General features: G+C 25.2%; 3 protein-coding genes across 3 annotated transcripts; all 3 read left to right on the top strand.

The window, feature by feature from the left end:
• Nucleotides 1–6,984: 6,984 nt before the first annotated feature.
• GO595_005334 (uncharacterized protein) lies at nt 6,985–7,968 on the top strand (the record flags this gene model as incomplete). The annotated part of the gene is made up of 1 exon (XM_067918566.1): nt 6,985–7,968. The coding sequence occupies one exon, from the start codon at nt 6,985–6,987 to the stop codon at nt 7,966–7,968; it is 984 nt and encodes a 327-aa protein (XP_067774547.1).
• A 3,843-nt stretch (nt 7,969–11,811) lies between these two features.
• On the top strand, nt 11,812–12,402 carry GO595_005333 (HMG box family protein; the record flags this gene model as incomplete). Its single annotated transcript, XM_067918564.1, has 1 exon — nt 11,812–12,402. The coding sequence occupies one exon, from the start codon at nt 11,812–11,814 to the stop codon at nt 12,400–12,402; it is 591 nt and encodes a 196-aa protein (XP_067774546.1).
• A 10,772-nt stretch (nt 12,403–23,174) lies between these two features.
• Nucleotides 23,175–23,930, top strand: GO595_005332 (ubiquilin-1; the record flags this gene model as incomplete). The annotated part of the gene is made up of 1 exon (XM_067918563.1): nt 23,175–23,930. One exon carries the CDS (start codon nt 23,175–23,177, stop codon nt 23,928–23,930), a length of 756 nt encoding a protein of 251 aa, XP_067774545.1.
• Between the last annotated feature and the right edge of the window lie 595 nt (nt 23,931–24,525).

Genomic DNA, 24,525 nt, shown 5'->3' with positions numbered 1-24,525 from the left:
GTTTCATTATCGAATAACATTATCAATTCTGCAAATCGTTATCGAAATGTTACATTTGATATTAAATCGGGCAAAAATTATGGACTTTTCATAGCATATTCGAATGAATATTTATTAGTTTCAAGTAAATTCATGAAACATGAATATATATATTCAGTTAATCCATTTAAGTTACAAACAAAATCAGCTACGTATATATTTTCATCATCATTTCAATCACCAAAGATTACATTACCATTATGTTCAGATGGGTATTATATTTATTCATTAATTAAGAAGAAAAAAGTTGCAGTTTTTTCATTAGATTCAAAAACAATTATATTCCATCGAATGATTACATTAAAACGTGGGAAATCACAATTAAATTCAGCGTTTCCTAAATTATTACCACAATCATGGCATGAGAAATCACAAATGTATACGAATGGTATTATCTTAACATTTATTATCTTAACCAAAGTTAATAGTAATATTTATACATATTTCATACGAAATTTCTCTATAATTTCTGGTATGCATGTTTCTGATTGTATGGTTTCATTACGTTTCCCAATCCAATCTATAATTTATGATGGTTGGAATCATTGTCAATGGTTATTATCACCTTCAACTAAAGAAACTACTTTAATAAAAATTAATTCATATGGTGGTATACCTTTATGGAAAACAGGAATGATACCTGAAATATATCCACATGACTTAAAAGGATTATATTTAATCAATGATAAATATGCTGATATATTAATACATCAATTTTATACAACGATTTCTTATTATGCAACTCATTTCATTGGTTGTTCTAAGAAATCTTCGTTATATACACAAAAAGGTTCATATAGTTTTAAGACAGCACAATTATTTTGTCAATGTGATGAAGATTTGATAAAAATTATCATAAAAACTATCGGATATTTTTTGACATTATATAAAAAACAAGAAAAAAAGAAAAACTTCGAAACTGTTGTTTTACAAGGAATGTTATCTTTATTACAATATAATTTATATAATTCAACTGAAAATTATTCGAAAGAATTACTTGAAGAAATTGTTAATGTATTTTATGATATATTAAAAGATGAATCATTAAATCAATTCCATAAATTAATTAAATATATAATAATTTCGACATTTTCGATATTATTTAATAATATTTTTGATAAATGTAAAGAAATGTTCAATTTATTAATATTAAATGAAACAGATGAATATAAATTATATCTAATTAATACAATACAACAATCAAAGTCATTTTTATATTGTTTTGATAAAGAATCAATTAAAAAATTAATCGAACCATTATTTATACCAATGATGACTAAACCACCAACATCCACAACGAATCAAATTGATTTTATTAATATAATGCAATTTCGGATTATTAATGAATATATTAACATTTGTTCTAATAAAATTACATCGAATATTGAATATGAAGAACATATCCAAAGTTTATTTTTAACATATTCACAAATTATAATACAAAATGCGATAAAATTCTTAAATGAAAATCCACTTGATTCAAAAATTATATTAATTACACCATTTTTCAAGTTATTTAGGAAATATTTAATGTTATTACATCCATTATCTAATTATTCTAAAATATCATTAATCATTGTTGATTATTTACATCAAATCTTTTTAGTATTTGATCAAATCTTTTCTAATAAAGAAATATCACAATCAATATTAGCACCTACAAATGAAACATTTAATAGTTCATATATTATATTTTTTGAATTCTTCTCAGTATATATCGAATTCATCTCAGTATTAATTGATGGAGGTTCTGATTTCCAAAATGCTTCTAATTATATATGGTTAGCACATTCTGTCTTTAAAGCTAAATTAGATTATGATAAAGTCCATGAAATTATGGATATAATATTTAATCCTAAATCATCAGAAAAAGAACGAAGAAAATATTTGAAGAATGGTATTAATAAGAAAGATAAAAATAAAACAGATACATTATCATCAATATTAAACTTTTTCACTTCTGCAGTATTAGTAGAAGAAACACCAGAAATTAAACAATTATTTGATTATTTATATTCAACAGTTAAAATGAAAACTATTCAAAGGAAAATTACTCAAGAAGAACGACATTTAGAACGATTAATATTTTTAGCGTTTATTAAACAATTAGGTATTTATTATGATGTATATGACATTCAAATGAAATTATTAGAAGGTAAAACCACTCCAATAATTTCAACAAATATTCGAACAATTATAGAAAATATTTATCGATTTAGAAGAGAAATTAAAGCATCGAAACAATTCACTATACAATATCAAGATAGTCATTCAGATTTACCACCGAAATTAAATCAAAATTATGATAAATTCATACAAACTATTAAAGAGAAATGTGTAATATTATTATATTTAGATCCTTTTATTAAAGATCAATCAACTGAAATTAATAATGACATTCAAAAGATTAATAATAAATTATCTGCTTTTATATTAAGTGATTATGATACAATACAATGTTTCCAAATAATTAAAGCTGCTGAATCAACGAATAATAGTGTAATTAAAGGTATCGAATTAGTGAACGATGTCTTAAAAAGTTGTGTTAGTGAAATATGTAATACATTTCTAATACAAAAATTCGCTTCTTCTCAATCATTAACAAAATATATTTCAACATTATATTTTTCACCTAATTCTAAAAACAAAAAAGAAAATATTGGATTCCAAAATATCATTTCATTATTAGATAAATTATGTTCATTAATAACTAAAATTGAAGATGAATCATTATTAAAGACAATTATAATATTTGATTTAGATTTAATTATAACTATTGGGAAAATTGATACATTATCATTCTTAAATCCAATTATTAATATAATAAATCAATTGTTTGAAATGTCAAATAAAATTTCCGAGAAAAAGTTTTCATCACATTTAGCTTTAATAGTTTCATGTATTTATTCATTTACTAAAGAATTCCCAAACATTTCTGAATATAAACAATTTGAAGATGTTAAACAATTATTATTCCCTAATAATGAATTATTACCTACACGATTAAGTGTTACACGATTATGTTATTCAATAGGTATGAAATTACCTTATACATCGAATAATATTATTGAGTTTTTAAAGAATTGTGAACCTTCTTTTTATCATTCAAGTTTTTCATTCTTAATGACAATAATAAAAGAAGAAGAAAAAAGAGATATCTTTAAATGGTTCTTAAAAGAAATTGGTGAAATTTGTTCTGGTTGTCAACCATCATTTTTATCTAAACGAAAATGTATTAAAGAATATTCAAATTCTGATGAAAATTCATTATATAAAACTCCAAATATTTTAATTAATATTTGTAGTGAATTAATTTATATATGTCGGAAATCATTAAATGATCCGATTTTATTAAATTTATTTGATGAAATACTCGAAAAATCTGATACAAAAGGATTATATGCAATATTTGCTATATTATCGAATTTAATTGATTCATTTAGATGTTATTCATTAGTACGGAATAAGAAAAGTAATTTAATATATTATATAACTAAAATTAAACAAGATAATTATATCGGTTGGAAAATACCTATAACTAATCGATCTATATCAGAACAAATTGAGAAAAATTCATATATTATACCTGTATCTTCATTACCTTTTAATACTTCTTTATTCCCTAATTATAATATCTTAATGAAATATTTCAAAAAAGCTTTAATTGTAAATGATGAATCTCTTGAACCTTTATACTTTTATATTCTTTCAAGTTTTTCCATATATTTAAAGGATAAAAACTTCTTAAAAGAATTTTTAAATAATGAAGAAATTGATTTTACATTAAATTCTATTTCATTTATTAAATCAGAAACAGATTTTATGAATTTATTAAAATTACATTTAAATTCTAATTCAAAAGGATTTTTATTAAAGAATTCTAATATAAATTCACGAATGATGTATTGTTCACCTACAAATGTCATTAATAATAATACATATAAAATTACTAATAATGAAATATCTTGTGAAAATGGATTACATACATTTATATCATCAATATTAAATCAAACTCAAACAACTTATATCGAATTATATATAAACTCTGATAATAATTCATATAATTTAGGTTTCCATTGTTTTGATTTTCAAGATTCTGCTTCTTCGACATTATTATTAAATGGAAAAGATAAACAAATTATATATAATTCAATTGTCATTGAAAACATTAAACAAAATATTACTAATAAAAGAATTATATTAATATTTAAACCAAGTAAATTAAAATCAACATTTTATATTGAAGAAGAAAAAATATTTTCATATAAATTACCTTCAAAATCAGTTTGTGTAATATTACAAACATTTAAAGCACTTAAAGTTAAATATCATATATCAAATATACCAATAATATCTAAATCTATCAAACCTGAAAATATGAATTTAATATGTCCAATTTCAGGTAAAACTATATTTAAGAAAGTTAAAAAGATTCCAATGTCATTTAAGAAAGCCATTTTACAAAACAATTTAATTCAAACCAATAAAAATGTTAAATATAATATCAAAAACATTGAAAAGAATCAAACAACAATGAAAGAACGAATTATAACCAAATTTACTACACAATTAACTAATTCTAGATTTATTACATATCCAATTAATATCTTAAATTCATGTGGTAAATCATTAAATATTAAAAATAATAAAGAATTATCAAAACAATTACCAATGTTTTCAAGTAATAAAATATATTCAACAGCAAATTCTTCATTACAAATACCAATAGTATCATATTATGAATATTTAAATCAAAATCAATCGGATATAAATAAATTCGAAACAGATAATATTAAATATACTATTAATAGAGATACAGGTAAATTACAACCTATCAATGGTACTCCAATAATTCATTCATATGTAAATCCTTTAAGTCCACAAAATTATCCAATAATACCTACTGAAATCATTAATATGTTTTCTAAAAGTTTAGTATCAAGATTAAAATCCGAAATATTAAATACAACTTTTATTAATTCATTGTCATTGTTTCCAAGTGAAATTAATATGATATTAAAACGATTCTCAATGACGAAATTAAATCTTTTAGAATATTCTATTTTATTAATGTTATTAATCGAACCTTTATATTTCCAATTTTTAAATGAAACTTCTCCTAAATCACCAATTTCATTCTCAACGAATGTATTAGAAGATTATAATACAGTTATGTATTATCAAGAGAAAATCGCATTACAAAATATATTTAATTATTATAAAGAAAATAATTTAATTGAAGAAACAATCGATTTATGGTTTGAGTTATTAAATCATCAATTTTCTGACGTACAAAATCATTTCATATCAAATTATCATAAATATGCAGTAATAATACCATTAAATACATTAACATTAAATAAAGCACGAAAAGTTGTTATTACTGGTGCAGAACTTTTAATTGTATTTAAGATCGGATTTAGTATACATTCAAATGATTTGTTTGTTATTAATAGTGATTCTTCACAACAACAAAATATTAAAGTTTCATCAAATGTGATATTTATTAAAGGTGATACTGTTAATATTACTCCATTAACTTTACAAGCAGGTGTTAACATTGCAATTTTACCTTTGATGACTAATGAATCATTGTTTAATACATTTTTCCAATTAGCTATTTCATTTAAATATTTCGTTTTATACTTTTCACAAAATATTAATTTAATTAATGATAAAAAAGCTCATGAAATTCGTAATAAGATTTATCAATTATTTATAGATTCATTTATAGCAGAAAGCCCATTTTTCCATAACTTTTATGAAAATATTTTACAATTTTTAAATGACAAGATACCGTTAAGCGGAAGTGACCTCACTGATGACTTACCTCAAAAATTAACAATACTGTCAATTTATACCGATCTTGTAAAATATCCATCGCTCAACAGCTTTTTGATAGATTTACAAACGATATGGGATGAAAGAATGTTATTACCATTAAAATCATATTTCCCAGAGTTTTTAACGGAATCGGACAAGAAAGAGATCGAACAAATACCGAAAGAAAAACTTACTTTTGGGTTACCATCTCCATTTTTACCAGATCAATTAAATTCATCAGATGATTTAACACAATTTTGTACCCAATTTAAACGCTTAATGAAGAAACGGGACACAATTGTTGGATATCCGTTCCATTTATTATTACATTTATGGGCCAAAGTCACAATGCGATATCCACCATTTGAAGTTAAACCAATCACAAACACAAAAATCAAAGTCACATTTACTAATTTTACGCCAACGAATTGTCAATTAATTACGAACACACAAAACTTTTCATATAAATGTTCATTATATGAAGATATGACACAACCAGTTACAAACTCAATTATCACATCCAAAGTTATATATTTAGAAACAGATAATAACATAAATTGGAATAATGTACAATTTGGTTTCCAAGTAAATAATAGTAATGATATATCAGTCGACTCATTCATATTTGATCATAGAGATTTGTTCTCAACAAATATTATTCATTTGGTATTAAAATGGGATATTAATGACGACCAAAAGTTAATTGAACCTTTTCCAAATTCATTATATTCATCAAATATATTTAAGTTTAATATCGACCCATTATTAATACTGAAGACAGGATTACAATTTTCTTTAAATGTATTAATAATTAGAGCGACTTTGTTAACATTATTAAGTTGGTTGTTATACTTCGATAAGATCTTATTCGAAGATGACCCATCACTGAAATATTTATGTAGATCGATGGCATTGTCTTTAAGAATACAAAGATTTAACTACTTGATAGATCAAAAGAGTAATGACGATTCAATAGAAATTAGAGTAAATCGAAAAATTTCGTATCAAGTTAGAAATGGTACCCTGAATAACTTGGAATTATCATTGATATCACAACTTACGGTGTTATACACAAACCCTAGATCATTTAGAAAACGTGGTGAAAAGCCTTGGAAAGTTTATATGGCTGATGAGGCTGGTGTTGATGCTGGCGGACCTGGTCGTGAAGTTGTTGCTGAACTTGCAGCTGATTTATGTTGTCCGAATTGTGGTCTATTTATACCCGTTCCTAACGCTAGAAATGGTATTGGTGAAAATAGAGAATTTGTTATACCTATACCTGATCCAAGACATTTAAATGTTTTGAAGAAGTATAAATTCGCAGGAGTGTTATTAGGTATGTGTATTAGAACTTCTTTAGTTCAAGATTTTAATTTCGCTCCTTTAGTATGGGATTATTTGGCCGACGGTTATATTGCAATTGAACAGATTTATGCGATCGACGTTAATTTCAAAGCGTTAATTGAATCTTTACAAGAAGCATTGAATTCCGGAATAAGCGAAATTGAATTCAACCAAAGATTTAAATTGAATTTCGTTGTAAACGATTCAAATGGAAATGAAGTTCCTCTTGTCCAAAGAGGAAGATTAGAAGTAGTTACATTAAGTAATTGCGCCGAATTTATAGAATTAGCAAAAGCGTTCAGACTAAATGAAATGAAGTCTTATTTAGATGCTATGAAAGAAGGATTATGGGAAAATCTTGACTTCGAAACGCCTGCTTTCATTACAGGCGATTTATTAGAATTATGCGCTTGCGGCTCCAACCAAATAACTGCTGAAAAATTGAAACAGGTCATCGTTTACAACGGGGTGCCCCAAAATATGAAGAATATTATGAATTTCGTAATCGATCATTTAACTTCAGAAGAAAGATCGAAATTAATTAAATTCTCAACAGGTAGAACGAGGTTACCACCAGATTTCGGAAATTCACACTTCTACTTGAATATTGATTATGACGGATCTTCTTCAAGAGTGGATAACTTACCAACAGCTTCAACATGCTTTAACCAATTACATATACCTTCTTATACATCAAATCAAAAAGCATTAGCTATGATTAAAGTAGCTATTGAATTTACCGGAACTTTCGAAAATACTTAAAATTTTTAATAAATAAGAAAAAAATTAATAAATAAACGTTCGTTTTGCTAAATGATATTTGTTTAAACTTTTATAAACTTGTTATCTCAACCTTTTGGTTATTCGCACTTAGTTGGTAAATGTAAAAAATAATTTAAAACAATTGTTGTATGCTTACGATTTGGAATTATTGGAAGTAATGTTCTATGATTACATGCTCAAACTTATATTTTAAAAAGTAATTGACAGAATATTACCTATTTTTACACTTGAAACTAGCTAATTATGAAATAGTCAAAATCCTCAGAGAGAAATGCAAAACTTAGAAATAATTATTTTGATATTTAAATATAATTATTCAAGTTAAATTAAAAATTTACATATTTTTAAAATATAACAGATAATTGTAAGACATACTATACTAGGTGGTAGAAAGCTTTTTTATTGTGTGTAAATAGGTTTGCGAAAAAAACAAAAAATTGGGTGAACCGTGAATCGAACACGGATCTATTGAGCCACAATCAACAATACTAACCACTATACCATTCACCCCTTCGTTTATTCAAATTTATACAATTTAATAATTATTATAAATAAATTTTTTTTAATTCAAAGAAATTCCTTTTTAAAAAATTCGGATGCATTAACTCCTTGTTTACTAAATGCAATGGTTGATGTTAAAATTCAAAAAAATTATATTTTAAATAGAATAAAAACACAGAGTTCCACATTGCATACAGTTTTGACTGTATCAAATTATCATAATGAGCATCCTTTCAAAGAAAGACTAAAATGTCAAATTCCAATAAATATATAATGTAAAAAGCTTGCACAATATGCTATTATTGAAAATATAATTTGCTTTAACAGATATAATTAGGTTACATAATTAGGTGTACTAAAATAACAAATTAAGATTAAATAAGATGTATTAAATGAAAAAATGAGGATCAAATGACTAAATATAATGTACCCAATGAGATGATTAAGGTCAAAGAACTAAATTGAGGGAAAATTGGTGTATTTGTAAGCTTGTTGTGGCCATCATGATTCGTGTAAATAGGTTTGCGAAAAAAACAAAAAATTGGGTGAACCGTGAATCGAACACGGATCTATTGAGCCACAATCAACAATACTAACCACTATACCATTCACCCCTTCGTTTATTCAAATTTATACAATATAATTATTATTATAAAATGAAAACATTTAGAAGAGAAACAACAAAAAATTAATAACCCAACACCAATTTTGACACATCAGAAGTTTTAACAATACTTGTAATCAATAATAAAGATTAAATAAAATTTTTTAACATATGTTAACAAATAATGATTATTTTTTTCTAATCTTTTTGAGCATGTTTTGGAAGGCCTTTCTAAATGCCACTTCCATGTCCCATTCCACGCCAGTACCTAATAAGGATGAACATTCAATATAATCAAACGCATTAATTTCCTGTGCAATTTTAATTGCTTCATCTTTGCGAATGCATTGAGCTGGTGGTGTGAATTTTTTTAAGTCTGATTTTGTCCCAATAAGAAGGATTTCGGGTTTCTTCAAATTCTCTTTGATTTCAGGATACCATTTTGTTTTAATATTTTCAAAAGAAAATTTATCAACAATTGAAAAACAAAGCATAACAACATCTGTTCCAGGATAGGAAAGTGCCCGGAAAGGGGAAGGTCCACAATCCCATGGTTCAAATTTAAACTTATACCATTGGCATTTATTATGTAAGCCATATCTGGAAACGTTGTTGGAATATAATCTTTAGGGGGCTCCCCATAGACGCACCTATAGATCAAAGAAGTTACTCCAGTTAAAACATCTCCAAGAAAAAGTAGTTTATGATGGGATATTTCGGTCGTTTTAAATGGTGGGCATCGTCACTTTTCAATATTGAAAGCAACCGAAAGTGGCCAATTCCACTATTTGTAAAATCAGATCTGTAAAATCGATTTTTTTTCATTCATCAAATTTAATGTAAATAATACTAAATATTAAAATCAGTTTAATGACTCCTTTGAAATACTTTCTACACTTGAACAACTAAAATTTAATATAAGTAAAGAAAATATTTTTGTATCAATTGAACAAACAACGAATATATTTGATTTTAATTTTTCATATTAAGCGTATACATATAATTTTATTTATTGTGCATTTTAAATGATTTATATTTAACTTATCAATTCCTTTTTGCTCGAGAAGTAAGTTTGCTATATTTGTATGGCCTTATTAAGTAATTTAACTATTTCGACATGACCGTTTTGAGATGCCAAAATAAGTGGTGTGTTAAATGATTTGAATAAATTCCAAATACTAATTTTAAACATCAAGTTTTATTAAAGTAAATATTATTTTTAGCATTAATATTAATACAATCATTTTGTTTAAGGATTATTTGAAAAATGTCAACACAACCTTTCTCACAAGCTAATAAAAATGCATCATCATATCCAAATATTATTTTGAAACATTGTAAAATAGAAATAAACATTGAATTTAATAAACGAATGAATCTATTATTACTCCCTTTATGTCCAAGAATTATATTAATAATATCTAAATTTCCTGACAGAGAAGTGATAAAATATTATTTGGAATTGGATTATTCTCAAGGTAATAATTAAAAAGAAAGAAATTACCAATTTCTCTTGCGGATTCATTAATCATATTTCTATTGATTTTCATTCCTTCTCCATTCAAGAAAATAAGAATTTCAAAATTATCATATTTTATGCAAACTTCTCCTAATTTACTAAGATTATATTTAGTATCGGAATTATTTTCATAAAGATAATGAAAAACATCATTTCGATGGAATTTAATTGCTATTTCTAAAGAGCCCCCAAAAGACACTTGACTTTGTTCACACAAAAGAATGATTTCTGTATTTCCACCAGCACTTTAATAGATCTTCATAACATTCAAAAAAAGCATTACAAAATGGATCATTATAATTTTTTGTTTTATTTTGTAAATCAGTTTTATAATTGAAAAATATTTTGATTGAATATTAATCGAAATATTCGATTTAACTAATTTTTTCTCAATCATTTTATCAAGAAGATAATTCGATTCTTGCGTTTTTTCTTTCAAAAGACTTTGTGCAAACATTTCAATCAGCCCTAAGTCAGTGTACTCTTTTTCTTTTGTTTGTATTGTTTGTAAATAAATAAAATATGTTTCATATTGGAAAACATTTTTATATTCGTTAATATTAATATATAAATACAAATTTGCTGATGATATTATTTTTGGGAGCAAAACTACAGTACCAAAATTTTCCTAATGGCGGTAAACCGATTTTTCTTGTCTGATGAAAGCTTTGAAAACAATTGTTTCCATCCAGCAGGGATTTACTGTTAAATCCAAAAAAATGCATTGAAGCATGCTGAAGTTTGTTTTCTATTTCCGAACGCACAACCACTTGTTTCAATACACTTAGAATTATTCTTTGTGTGTTGGATAATTCCTTCAATTTCCAATTAAAAAACAAATCGTTTCTATCGTATTGAATTTTGAATTAGCAGAAAATTTTTGCACTAATATCTTCGTTGATTTTAATAAAATTGAGCTAAAAATGATATGAATAGAATTGACATATAGTAGGTTTTATAAATCCAGAAAATATCAAAATTTGGTGTAAATTTTTTTCTCCAATTTTTCAAGGCAAATTCATCATTTCTTAATTTTTCATCTTTAATTTTTCAAATCATAGATAATAATAACTTTTATGAATAAACACATATTGTACTCCTATGTTTTATATGAAAATGAAAGATATTTTTATTTTGTTATTTTTTACAAAAATTGACCAAAGTTATCAAAATTTGAATATCTTTTCAAAAAACTTAAATGGGAGAATTAGGCGCCAACCAATGGAATCAACAACAATTCGTAGCAGAAGTAAACCAAAGCGACAAGCCGAGCGGCGATGTTGCTCGTCGTCCACCAAATGCTTTCATTCTTTATTCTCAAGAAATGAGATCTTCTGTTCAAGCAGAAAACCCAACTCTTTCAAATATTGAGATCTCTAGCCTCCTTGGGAAGATGTGGAAAGAAGTTCCAAGCAGCTCTAAGTTAGCTTATAAACAAAAAGCGCAAATGCTTCAGGAAGAGTTCAAAGCTAAACATCCAAACTACACATATGCAAAAGCACGCAGGAAGCGAGCTCTTAATGAGCTTCTTACAAAAAGCACCCAAAATAATTATCCTGGAGTTTTGGGATATTCTCAAATTGATCCTTCAAGTCTCAATTACCAAATAGCTATGCAACAGTTATATCAGCAACAAATGGCAAACGGATATCAAATGCAAGGAAATTATTCCCAACAACAACCTCAACAAAGTCAAGTAAATCAAGCATATGGACAATATCAGACAGGACAACAATATAACGTACAGCAGCAATACATGTATCCACAAGGTTATCAAGTTCAACAGTAACTAATAAAAGCTAATTTGAATTTTTTTATAACCGCCAAAAAGTGAAATGCCGCCAAAAAACGTTAAATTTTTTTCTGGAGTTTAGTAAAGATGGAAAAATCATTAACAGATCTTTCAATTCAAAACGAAATTCCAGAATTACTAAGGCTTTCAACACAGCAACCAGAAATTTTAGGAGAAATTAATCAATTATTTCAGTCAATGAAAGAAAAGATTAGAAATAAGAAAAAACAACTCAAGCAAAAATATAAAAATGAAATAGAAAAACTCTTAAAAAGAAATAATCAACTACAAGATCAACTAAAAAGACAACATGATTTAATTGCAAATAACGAAAATTTAGGAAATATCACACAAGATCAATTAAATGCAGCAACCATTGAACTGGCAAGAATAGGTGTTATTAGGAATGAATTGGAATCGTCACTGAAGCAAGCAAATTCTCAAATAGAATATTTGACAAAAGAATACGAAAAAGTAAAAAGTGAGAAAGAAAAAGAATCCGCATTATTAAAAAATGATATAAGTAAACTAAAGCTACAACTCAATCAAGTAAATGAAGATTTTAATAAGCATAAAATACTTCATCAGGATTCATTAACAGAGTTACAAAAAGAAAATATTGAACTAAAAAATAAAGTGAAAAGCTTAAACAATACGATTAAGAAATACAAGGACAAAAATAAAGATTTATCACAATCAAATGATCAAATATTTTCAGAAATAAAGAATAATGCAAACTTAATGCAACAACTTTCAGAAGCAAAAGAAAAAGAAACAAACGCAAACCAAATAATTAAAGAATTAAAAGAGGAGAATTCGAATCTTCTAAGTAAGTTTGACGAACTTGAAAAAATATCAAAATCAAATGAAGTAAAATTTGAAGATTTGAAGAAAAAATATATTCGAAATGAAAGTCTTTTAACAGAACTAAGAGTAGAAAATCAACGTAAAAATGAAGAATTACAAAGAGTTACTCTTTCTTATGAAACCAAAACAGACAAAACGCAATTAAAATATAACCAAAGAATGAATGAACTTCAACAAAAAATTCAAGAACAAGAAAATGAACTCGAACAAATAAGATCAAGTTATAAACAATTAAAGGCTGATTTTGATGTTAAGAGCAAAGATTTAGAGAATCAAATTAACCAAAAATTAAGCGCACTTTCAACAATAGAAAATCTTCAACAAAAAATACAAAAAATTAAAGAAATTTCTCAAAATGAAAAAGATGCAAAAGTTCAACAAATAAATAATATAATGAAATCCAACGAAGAATTGAATACAAAAAATCAAAAATTAAAAAAGAAAGTTGCAAAACTAAAAAAGCAAATCAATAAATTAGATAACATAGAATATGAATCATTTAGGCATTCAATAGATACATCCATAAATGATAATAGTAATAACAAAATTAATGAACTAAATTCTGTCATAATATCAATGAAAAGAATTAATGAAAATCTTCAAAATGAAAAAAATTTTGATGTTAAAACTATTCAAGAACTACGTGAATCTCTTCGAAATGAAAAGGAAAAAAATAATAAATTGGAGGAACAAAAAAAGGATTTACAAGAAGAAAATCAACAAAATAAATCCAAAATTAATGAATTGCAATCAGAAATTTTATTATTAAAGAATGAAAAAAAAAATTTGCAAGATTCAAGAGATGAAAAAGAAAACAGATTAAATAAAGTAATTAATGAAAATCAAAAATTAAATAATAATTTAATTGATTTGATTGATTCAAATAAACAATTGTTAAATCAATTTCCACTAAATAATGAAAATCCTTCATTAAATCATCTAAGTAATTCTTCGAGTGATTCTAATTTTGAAACAGAACAATTTGACGATGAAATCGAAAATCTTTCTGATGAAATCCAAGGAAATTTTAATTTAAAGCAAAATAAAGAAAATAATATAAATTCTGCAAAATTAATTCGAACGAAACAGAAATATCATCAAGCAAAACAAGAATTAAATGCAAAAAATAAACAAATAAATGATCTATCAAATCAATATACACGACTTAAAGAATTAAATAATCTCTTAGAAACCAAATGTAAAAGATTAGAAGTAGAAAACCAAACATATGTTTCAACTTTACAAGAGTCAGAAGAAAGAATTAAAGAAGAAATCGAATATAATGAAAATAGTGAATATAATAATATGACTCAAATCCAAAGTTTCTTAAATGAAATCGAATCTTTGAAAAAGAACGTAGCATTATCAAAGCAAAAAGATAATGAACTTGAAAATCAATTCCAAAACTTTAAAGAAAAAATTATAAAAATAAAACAAAAGGTAAATGAAAGTTCTTCAATAAAGAAACAAAATTCTAAATTGATTCAAGAAAATAAAGACCTTCGAAATCAACTACTTTTATCCAATCAAAAAATAGATTCGTATAAAAATGAAATTAATAAACTCGAAAAATCAAATAATGAGAAACTTATATTAATACAAAACCATTTAAATGAAAATAATTTAATGAAGGAAGAACTTAATAAAGCAAAACTTAATATTGAAATAAATGAACAAAAATATAAAATAAATCTTGAAAATGAAATAGAAAAATATAAAAGAGAAATTGATAAACTTATTCAACAAAAAGAAGAAATTACTTCGAATAAAGAAAACATTGTTAATCAAATGGATTCAAATAATAATAAAAATATTAAAAAATTAGCACGTAAAAACATAAAACTAAATTCTGCTCTAGAAGAAGAACGAAAGAAATATGAAAAACTCTATAATGAATTTAAAACATATCAAAACATAAATTTTGAAATGGAAAAACTTCAAAAAAAATTGGATGATTCTAATAATGAACGAGATTTAATTATCAAAGAAAATTCTGATTTACAAAAATTGTATGAAAAGATGATAAATGTTAATAAAAATGCGGATGAAAAAATTAAAATATTATTAAAAGATAATGAGTCACTTAAAAAAGCTAATGAAGGATTCTTAAAAGAAAGAGTTCACTTAAATAATGCTATAGAAAACCTTAGAAATGCTCTTGAACTTGTTAAAGTTCATCTTTCTGAATCAAAAATTGTAAACAAAGAACTTAAAGAAGAAAATCTCAAGTTGAAAATGATGATCGAATCAGCTGATAACAAGCAAGATTGAATTATTTTTATTAATAAATGTTTTTCACATGTCTTTAATTTGGTTTAATTACAAAATATTATTAACTTTATGAATGTGATTTCCAGGATTTGTTAGTGCAAAGAAACAAATTGAATAGTAATATAATAATGATATTTACCTATATGATTCAAGTTTTTATTATATATATATATATATTTTCTTATTTTTAAATATATAAGAACTTTAAATATTATTTATCTATATAAAAATGTTTGAAGTTTCGATGTGAGTGATTGTTAGTTTATATAGATTGATATCTTTTCCATTATAGTTATGCTTGAGATTAGTGAAGCAAATAAAATTATTATGTTACATGAATATCAAATTCACAATTTCTTTTCCATCGAAATTATTACCAGAAACATTTAAACATTTAAAATTTTCATTTATAAGTTATATACATACAAATATTATTTATTGATTATATATTAACAATTTGATTGTCTTCTTTGAAATCGACTGCAAATGGATCCTCATCAACATGAGGCAATTTTATTCCAGCAGAGAAGTTATTATTTGTTTCTTCATCATTTGGCTGATCAATTTCTCTTTCATTTTCATATTCCAAACTATTTTGTTTGATTTTATATTTACGAATAAGAAAAATAACAACAAATAAAACAATTAAAACCACAACAATTGCAACACAGACACCAATAATTATATCATTATTATTATTATTATCAATGTTTTCATTATGATATAATATTGTATAAAAATCTGAGTAAAATTGATAATAAGAAGAATAAGCAAAAATTTCATATTCATAATATATTATTGTATTGATGTATGTGTGTTCAAAATTGGACATTGACATTGTGATAGTATATGTTGACTTAATCATTACGAAATATGTTATAGTAACTGAACATGAAAGAGTTTGGACATAAGAATGTGACAAAATTGCACCTTCTTGTAATGATCCTGTGAATGTGTCTGATTGTGTAAACACATGGATGAATGAACTCGAATCAGAAAATGTATTTAATTGAGATTCTGTGATAGGTTGATCAAGTGGATTTGATTTTGTATATGTATTTGACTGTGTATATGTATTTGATTTTGTATATGTATTTGACTGTGTATATGTATTTGATTGTGTATATGTATTTGACTGTGAATATGTATTTGATTTAGAAAATGTATTCGACATTGAAAATGTTTGTGTAGATAAGAGCCATGGATTGCACCCCTCTAATGCTGTTGCATGTACTACTTCCAAAGAGCCAAAATCAATATCATATGTGTCTAATACCATAACTTTATCTATTGAACAGCCTGTAAAAGAGGTTGTTGTCACTTGTGGATTTGAATCTCCATAATAATAAAAACATTTTAGATTTCCGCATTGATTAAATACATATGATCCCATGTCGATTATATTACCTTTAACAATAAGCGAATTCAAATTAGAACATGAATAAATTGCATAACTATTAAATATAATGTCTGAACCTGAGATCTCAATTTCTTCAAGTGAGTTACACATATAAAACGAATTTCGTCCAATTTCGTTTACATTGATTTCAATGCTTTTACTTGTAATTGCAGCTGGATAACAAACAATAGTTGTTAATGATTTATTATAAAGAACACCATCATTTTCATTATAATTTGAATATGAAGGATTTTCACTTACAACTTTGATAAATTGAAGATTTGAGCATTGATTAAAACACCCAGATCCAATTGAAGTAACTGATTTTGGTATTGTAATATTAGGCAATGAAGAACACGAAGAAAATGCAGTCACACCAATTTCTTCGAGATTTTCTCCAAGTATTATAGATTCTAAACTATAACAATTACTAAAACCATTCATCGCTATTTTCTTTACTGAATTTGGGATAACAACGTTTTTTAAATTACAATACATAAATGCAGCTTGTTCAATTGATTCTAGTCCTTCAGTAAATTTAAACTAGAAATTTCTATTGGACTATATTGAAAAGCATATGTACCCACAGTTTTAACAGAATCACCAATTTCAACTGAATATAACAAAGGCCATGTATTGAAAGCATAAGTTGTAATTTCAGTGATTCCATTTGCTCCACCATTAATTATGATGTATTTGGTGCTTTCTTGGTAATTGTATATTCCTTTTAAATCATCATCATTATTTATAGTCAAAGTACCTGTTGCATCATCGAAAATTTCATTTGTGTGTGACAAAAATAGAATGAAAATATATGTAAAGAAATAGATGCGACGGTAGCACTCCAAGCGCATAATATTATGTTTATGAATATAGAATAAAATGATAATAAAAAATGGAATTTTCAAACAGATTATTTGATACATCAGTTGACAAAACATGGGATACTTTATATTGCTTAAGAGATATAATAAAGTAAACATCTAAGGAGTATGAATTTACTAAAAAATTCTGAAACGTTACAAAATTCTCAAAACAATGGCGTTTGTAAACAATACAAATGAACCTTAAAGAATTATCTTTTCAATTACAAAAATCTTCAAACAATAATATCCCTTCGATTGTCAAAATTACAATAATATTATGTTGAAAATAATGCATTAACATCTATTGTACATATTAAAATGTATTCAGTGCAAGCTATTATTTTAATTATATTCGGAGATAATTTTATTTTAATAATTCCAGTACTTGACAAGTCCCTTTTCAAGGGTGTTGTTGTAAAATGACTTTTGACATGAGTACGATTAAAATTAAGTGCTTTTGAATTCAATAACATGTGAAATTGTCTGTTTAACCGTTCAGATATTTGTGGGAAATTTCCCAAAGACACGAGACTCTCGGATTTATATCTCCATCTGTCAAGAAAAATATCAGGAGTCAAAATTTTATATCAAAGTACACGAAATAATCCTCAATTTGGTCTTGTCAATAAAAATTTATTTGATATAGTTTTGTTTCATTGGCTTAAAAAAATAGAAAACAGATTTAACAACTTACAGTACACCGTCAAAAGATGTTAAATCTCCAATTATTTCTATATATGAATAAGAAATATACATTAATCTTAAAGTATAAAAAAAAAAAATAAATTTGGATAATATTAAATATGAAATGAATTAAAACTTGCCTATATTTCTTTTTATTGCTTGTCCTCACATAGATTACAATGAATGTATGCAAGCGTCACATTTTGAGAGGGGTTTAGCCGGAATAAATTGGCGCCAAATGAATGAAAAAGAAATCTCTACACTACTCATTACAGAAAGAAAAAAATCTTTAACTTGTACATTTAATTCAATAATAGAAAGTTTTATTTCATCAAATCAAAAGGGTGAAGAATATCTTAAAACAATAATTTCCAATGAATTAGATTCTGAAAAAGAGATTTTTATTTCATACTTAATGTACAATCTGCTTAAAATCCAAGAGTCTAATAATATACTTCAACCAAAAATTATGAATTCTTATTTAGATCAATTAAAAAATTTAGATAAGATTTATGATTCAAATGGTGATTTAAAGGAATTCATATCTAAATGCAAGCAACATACAAAACTAAATGATATGCATACTTTTTCATCTTATTTAACAAATGTAGTTGGTTTTAGATATAATTCCATCTTAATTAAAGATTTTTTATTTGAATTAAGGAAAGGAGTTCAAGAAGAAATAGATAAGCAAAAAAGAATTTTATCAACATATAAAAATCAAATATCTAAAGTTTTTGAATCGTTAAAAGAAAAGGAAAATATTCGCCCAAAAAATGAACAACAAATACTTAAATTTGAAGGGGAAGTGATTCGTCTTCTCCAGATGTTTGATGCAATCCAACCTGATGACATTGATGACACATCAATCAGAATTACATTTACAGAAATTAAAAAGAAATGTAATAACATTAGGGATCTTATTAATTCATTTCCTAATGTTGCATCTTCGAATACAAATATTTCAATTCCGAATCAAGATAATAATCTTATTCAAATGCTTAAGGAAAAAGACATCATAATCCAACAATTAAAAGAAGAATTAAATCAAGAATCAAAGGCAAACATTATCCCAAATATTATTGATGATAATAATAATTCAGCATCACTTCAAAAATCACTTGAATTAGCAACAAATCAATTGGAAAAGCTAATGACTGAAAATGCAACCTTAAAGAAAGAACTTTATGAAGCTCAACAAGAATGTTCTAAACGTTCTATTGATAATTCCAACATTTTGGATATGCAAAATGAAATTGATACATTGAAGCAACAAATTGAAGTATCAAATCAATTTACAGATACATTAAATAAAGAAAATATTAGTCTAAAACAAAGAATAACACAAATGTCAAGTATAGAATCACCCGAAACTAAATATAATAAAGCTATAGAAGAATTAGAAAAGCAGTTTACAAATAAAATTGATGTTTTGTCCACTTCTCAAAAGAATGCTTGGTCAGTAGTTAAATCACTTCAAGATAAAGTGAAACAGCTTGAAGAAGAGAAAAAAGAACTTGAAAATGTTGTTTCAAAGGCAAACTTCGAAATTTCGAAATATACCGAAGATATTAAAGAAAAGAAAGCAATGATTAATCAACAATTCAACATATTAACTCAACAAAAAGAATTATTAGAACTTTATCAAGATAAATATTCTCAAATCAAAGAAAATTATAGTAATGTGAGAGATAAAATGAAAAAAGAAAAAGAAGAAAGTTTACAAAAGGAATATGAAATTGATGATCTTAAATTACATTTGGAAAGTCAAATTGCTTCATTATCGAATTCACTTGAAAATGTTGAACTTTTAGAAGATGAAATAAAACAAAAAGATTCACAAATCAAACAATTAAATTTAGATTTAAATAAATCTAAGCAAAAAATTATCGAATTAACAAATATTGCTCAGGAAAGAAATCATTTACAAGACGATTTAGAAAATAAGCAAATTAATTCTAAATATAATACTTTCCAAAATGAAATAAGTCAAATTTTCCATCTGACATCAGATTCGAACATTTTAACTGAATTAAGAAAAAGACAACAAAAAATGAACTTTATGACATATGAAATTAATGAACTTAAAAATAAATATCCTAAATATTTCGATAATAATTCGAGTATAACAGAAGCATTTAAGAATATGTTAAAACAATTAAATTTAGAAAAAGCTAAAAATATGAATTCAAATAAAAGAATTAAAGAAATTGAAAATGAACAAAATAATTTCCTGGATAAATTTAAGAAATATTTTATCTTTAATTCAATTAAAGAATTTAGTAATGTTTTATCAGATTATATAATTGAAGGAAATAAAAAAGATAAAGAATTAACCAAAATAAAACAAAAATATTTTAATTTCATTTCAAGACTTCAAAGCATTATAACTATTTATACTAATATAGAAAAAGTTGATGTGAATAATATTGTTACAATTATTAATGATTTACTTATGAATAAAGATAAATATTATAAAGAAAATGAATTATTGAAAAGAAAAATATATAAAATTTTGGATATTACTCCAAATGATGATTTATTAGGTAGTGTACAAAACATTAAAAAGGAATCTCAAATTTTGAACAAGCAATTTCATAAAATAAAACAAAAATCAAAAGATGAAAATTGTTATATCCAAAAAATGCAAACTGAATTTGGTAATGAAAATGTTTTAGATCAAATAGATAAACTTAAAAAGCAAAATGAAAATTATGTTTCAATGTTTAATATTATTAAAAAAGAATTTTCAAATGAAAATGAATATCAATTTAATGATGAAGATTCATATATTGATAATATTAAAAAGGTTAATTATAAAAAAGATCAAAAAATTTCAGGTTATGAAAAATGTCTTAATGATATTTACAATTTATTTGGATTAAAAATTCCATATGAAAACAAAGAGAAAACAATTATACAATTTTTAAGTGATTATAAGCACAATTTATCAAATGAAATGAATAGTGAAATCAAATTTAATGATTTACAAGATATTCCTAATCTCATTGCAGATTTTATTAAATTTAATAGAAATTTAAGGATTTTATTAGAAAACGAAGAAAACGTTTCAAGTTTAAGCAATTATAAATTAGGTCCTGATTGTTTATCAATTATTAAATCAATAAGTAAACTTCAAAATACTAATAAACAATATCAAGAAAAATTATCAAAATATGAAAATATAAATTCAATTTTCGAAGAAAAGTTAAATATAAGTTTCGATTTTGATAATAAAAGTGATGCAGAAGAAAAAGTTGATGAATTTAATCAAAGTATTGAAAGATTAAATCAAGCCAAAAATAAGAACAAAAAACTTAATAAACAAATTGAACAACTTTACACTGAAGTAGATAAACTTAATAAAAAGAATTCAAAACTTTTTAATGAAAACTCGATAATTTTAGAAAATAATAATAATTTAAGTACTAAAAACGAAGAATTAAAATCAATAAACACAAGTATTGCAACTATAAACGAATCTTTAAATAGAGAAAGGTTAAAAATGATTGAAGAGAATAAAAATATAAATCGTGCGATTCAAGAACTCCAAAACAAAAATAAACAATTAAATGGACAAAACAAAAATCTTTCAAAAGAATTAAATGAAATAAAATCAATTATCTTTAGTTTAGGAAACTTTTCAACAAATTCTAATATTTCTTCTACTCTAAAAGAATCGATTTTGCAAATGCAAAACAAAATTAAAACACTTGATTCAGAATTAAAAAATAAAATATTTATTCTTCAACAACTTGAACAACAATTTAGATCATTCTTTAAGTTTAATAATTTACAAGAATTACCAACAAACCTTAAAAATCATTTACTTTCTCAATCATCACTTATTAGAAAACTAAATCAACTTTTAAACATTGATGATAATAAAGGAATTACATTATATGATAATATTAAATCACTTAAAAACGATAAAGAATCAAAACAAAAAATTATCGATAAATTAATAAAAATTCTTAAAGTTGAAAATGAAGATTCGCTGATTCAATATATTAAAAAACTTCTAAAACTTGAGAAAAATGAAAGTACATTAATATCCAAACTTCTTTCAACTGTTAAAGTTACAAGTAACACAAAACTAACTGAAACTAACATTAAAAAATGTCTTGATTTTATTTCTAATGCTAGAAACATAATGGATGAATATGATACCTTCATGGCAAATGCAAAATTCCAAGGATTCGAAGGTGGTACATTAAATCAAGCTAACGATTTCCTTTCGAATTGTAATTTCGAAAAGAAAAAAGACCAAATAATGAGACATTATGCAAACGTATTTAAAAAAATACAGAAAGGACAAGAAGAAAAGATATCTGTCTTAGAGTCAAGAGCAGTGGAATTAAACAATAAAATAAAAGAACAAAGGCAAGAAAAATTAAGTATAATGCATAAATCAGAAGATTCACAATTACATTACCAAGACGAAATCCTTAAATTACAAGAAAAAGTAGACGAAATGAAAAGTAAAATTAATTTATGTAATAGAGTGAGATCAGAATTAATTCGGTTGTCATCTGGACAAGTTTATGATAAGGAATTCTTGGTATCAACTCTTTCGAAAGAAGATCGAAATTTGCTGAAATTGAGTGTAAATTGACGGTTGTCGGTGGTTTTAATATATAATAAACGGGCGTTGTTTAAATTGGCCTTTTTAAAATTTAAAAATGGTAAAAGTAAACTTAAAGATAATGGGAAGTGATGAAGTCCATGAAATGGAAATCCCAGATAACACTAGTGTTGATGAATTTAGAGAAATGGTTTGTAAAAAAGTTAACATCCAAAATAACGGAATGAGAATTATTTTTTGTGGAAAAGTTCTTAAGTCTGGTACAATGATAAGTGACTATAAAATTCAAGATGATCAAACAATTCAAATAATTCCGCCACGTCCAAATAGATCAGATTCGAACAATTCAAATAGTTCAAATACACAACATGATGATGTCCCACCTCCTCCACCACCTCCACGCCAACAAGTTCCACCTCCTACAAGAACTGTTTTTACTACAGTTACACAATCCAATCCACAATTTACGATAACTCAACAATCACTTAGTTCCATCAACAAAATACAGCTAGTTCTTGCAAACCTACAAGTAACTACTTCAGATTTACAAAATGCCATTTTAGATAATAATACTGAAATGGCTCGAAATTTGATGAATAGATTTAGCCAAGAATACATTTCATCACAGCAAGAAATCTCAAGAATTCTTGCTCAAATGAATGTAATGACTCAGCAAACAACAACAACAACTACATCTTCATCCACAACATCATCGACCACAACAAACACCGGCGTTCCTCCTCCTCCTCCAAATGTTTTTAACTTGGACTTGGGACCTCTTTTTCAACAAGTCACAAATACATTTAGTCAATTATTCGCTAATCCAAATAATGGCAATAACAATAATCACTAAAACAGAAAAAAGATTATTAAATGAAACCTTTAAGCTATATGTTTTTTTATAGTGTTAATTATAAGATTATAAAAAAGTTTCGGGTGTAATTTAATACTTTAAATGTTTTTAAAGTGTTCTGATATCGTTTTATTAAATTATTTAAACTTAAGCACAAAAAAGAGACAAAAATAAAAAAATGTTCTTTCTCCTCCAAAAAAGTATTAATGTGCTCCGCTCCGAGACTTGAGTTTTGTGGTGTACTCTGTTTTAAATTTTGGGCATTTCTCGGAGAGATAATCTGATATGCTCCGAGATCCTCCGATAATCGTCGGAACTTATATGTTAGTGCTCACCTCCGGTAGCTCTTTCCAGTGGTGCGCTTTTCCCCTCTCTAAGTTGCTCAGGTGAAAAAAAATAAAAAAATCCGCGCTGCTGGAATCGAACCGGCGGCCCTTTGATGACTACTTTTCTACAGTCAAATGCTCTACCACTGAGCTAAGAGCGGCGCTGTTAATTTTTAAGTATTTGGTATAAGATATAAAAGAAACATAAAAAATGCGGAGCACGTTTAAGACAAGTCATTTGGGTCATAAAGTAGCTACTTAACTGATTA

The sequence above is a fragment of the Histomonas meleagridis genome, assembly GCF_020186115.1.
Source record: "Histomonas meleagridis strain 2922-C6/04-10x chromosome Unknown contig_33, whole genome shotgun sequence".
Classification (NCBI taxonomy): Eukaryota; Parabasalia; order Tritrichomonadida; family Dientamoebidae; genus Histomonas; species Histomonas meleagridis.
This window is presented reverse-complemented; position numbering and strand designations above follow the sequence as displayed.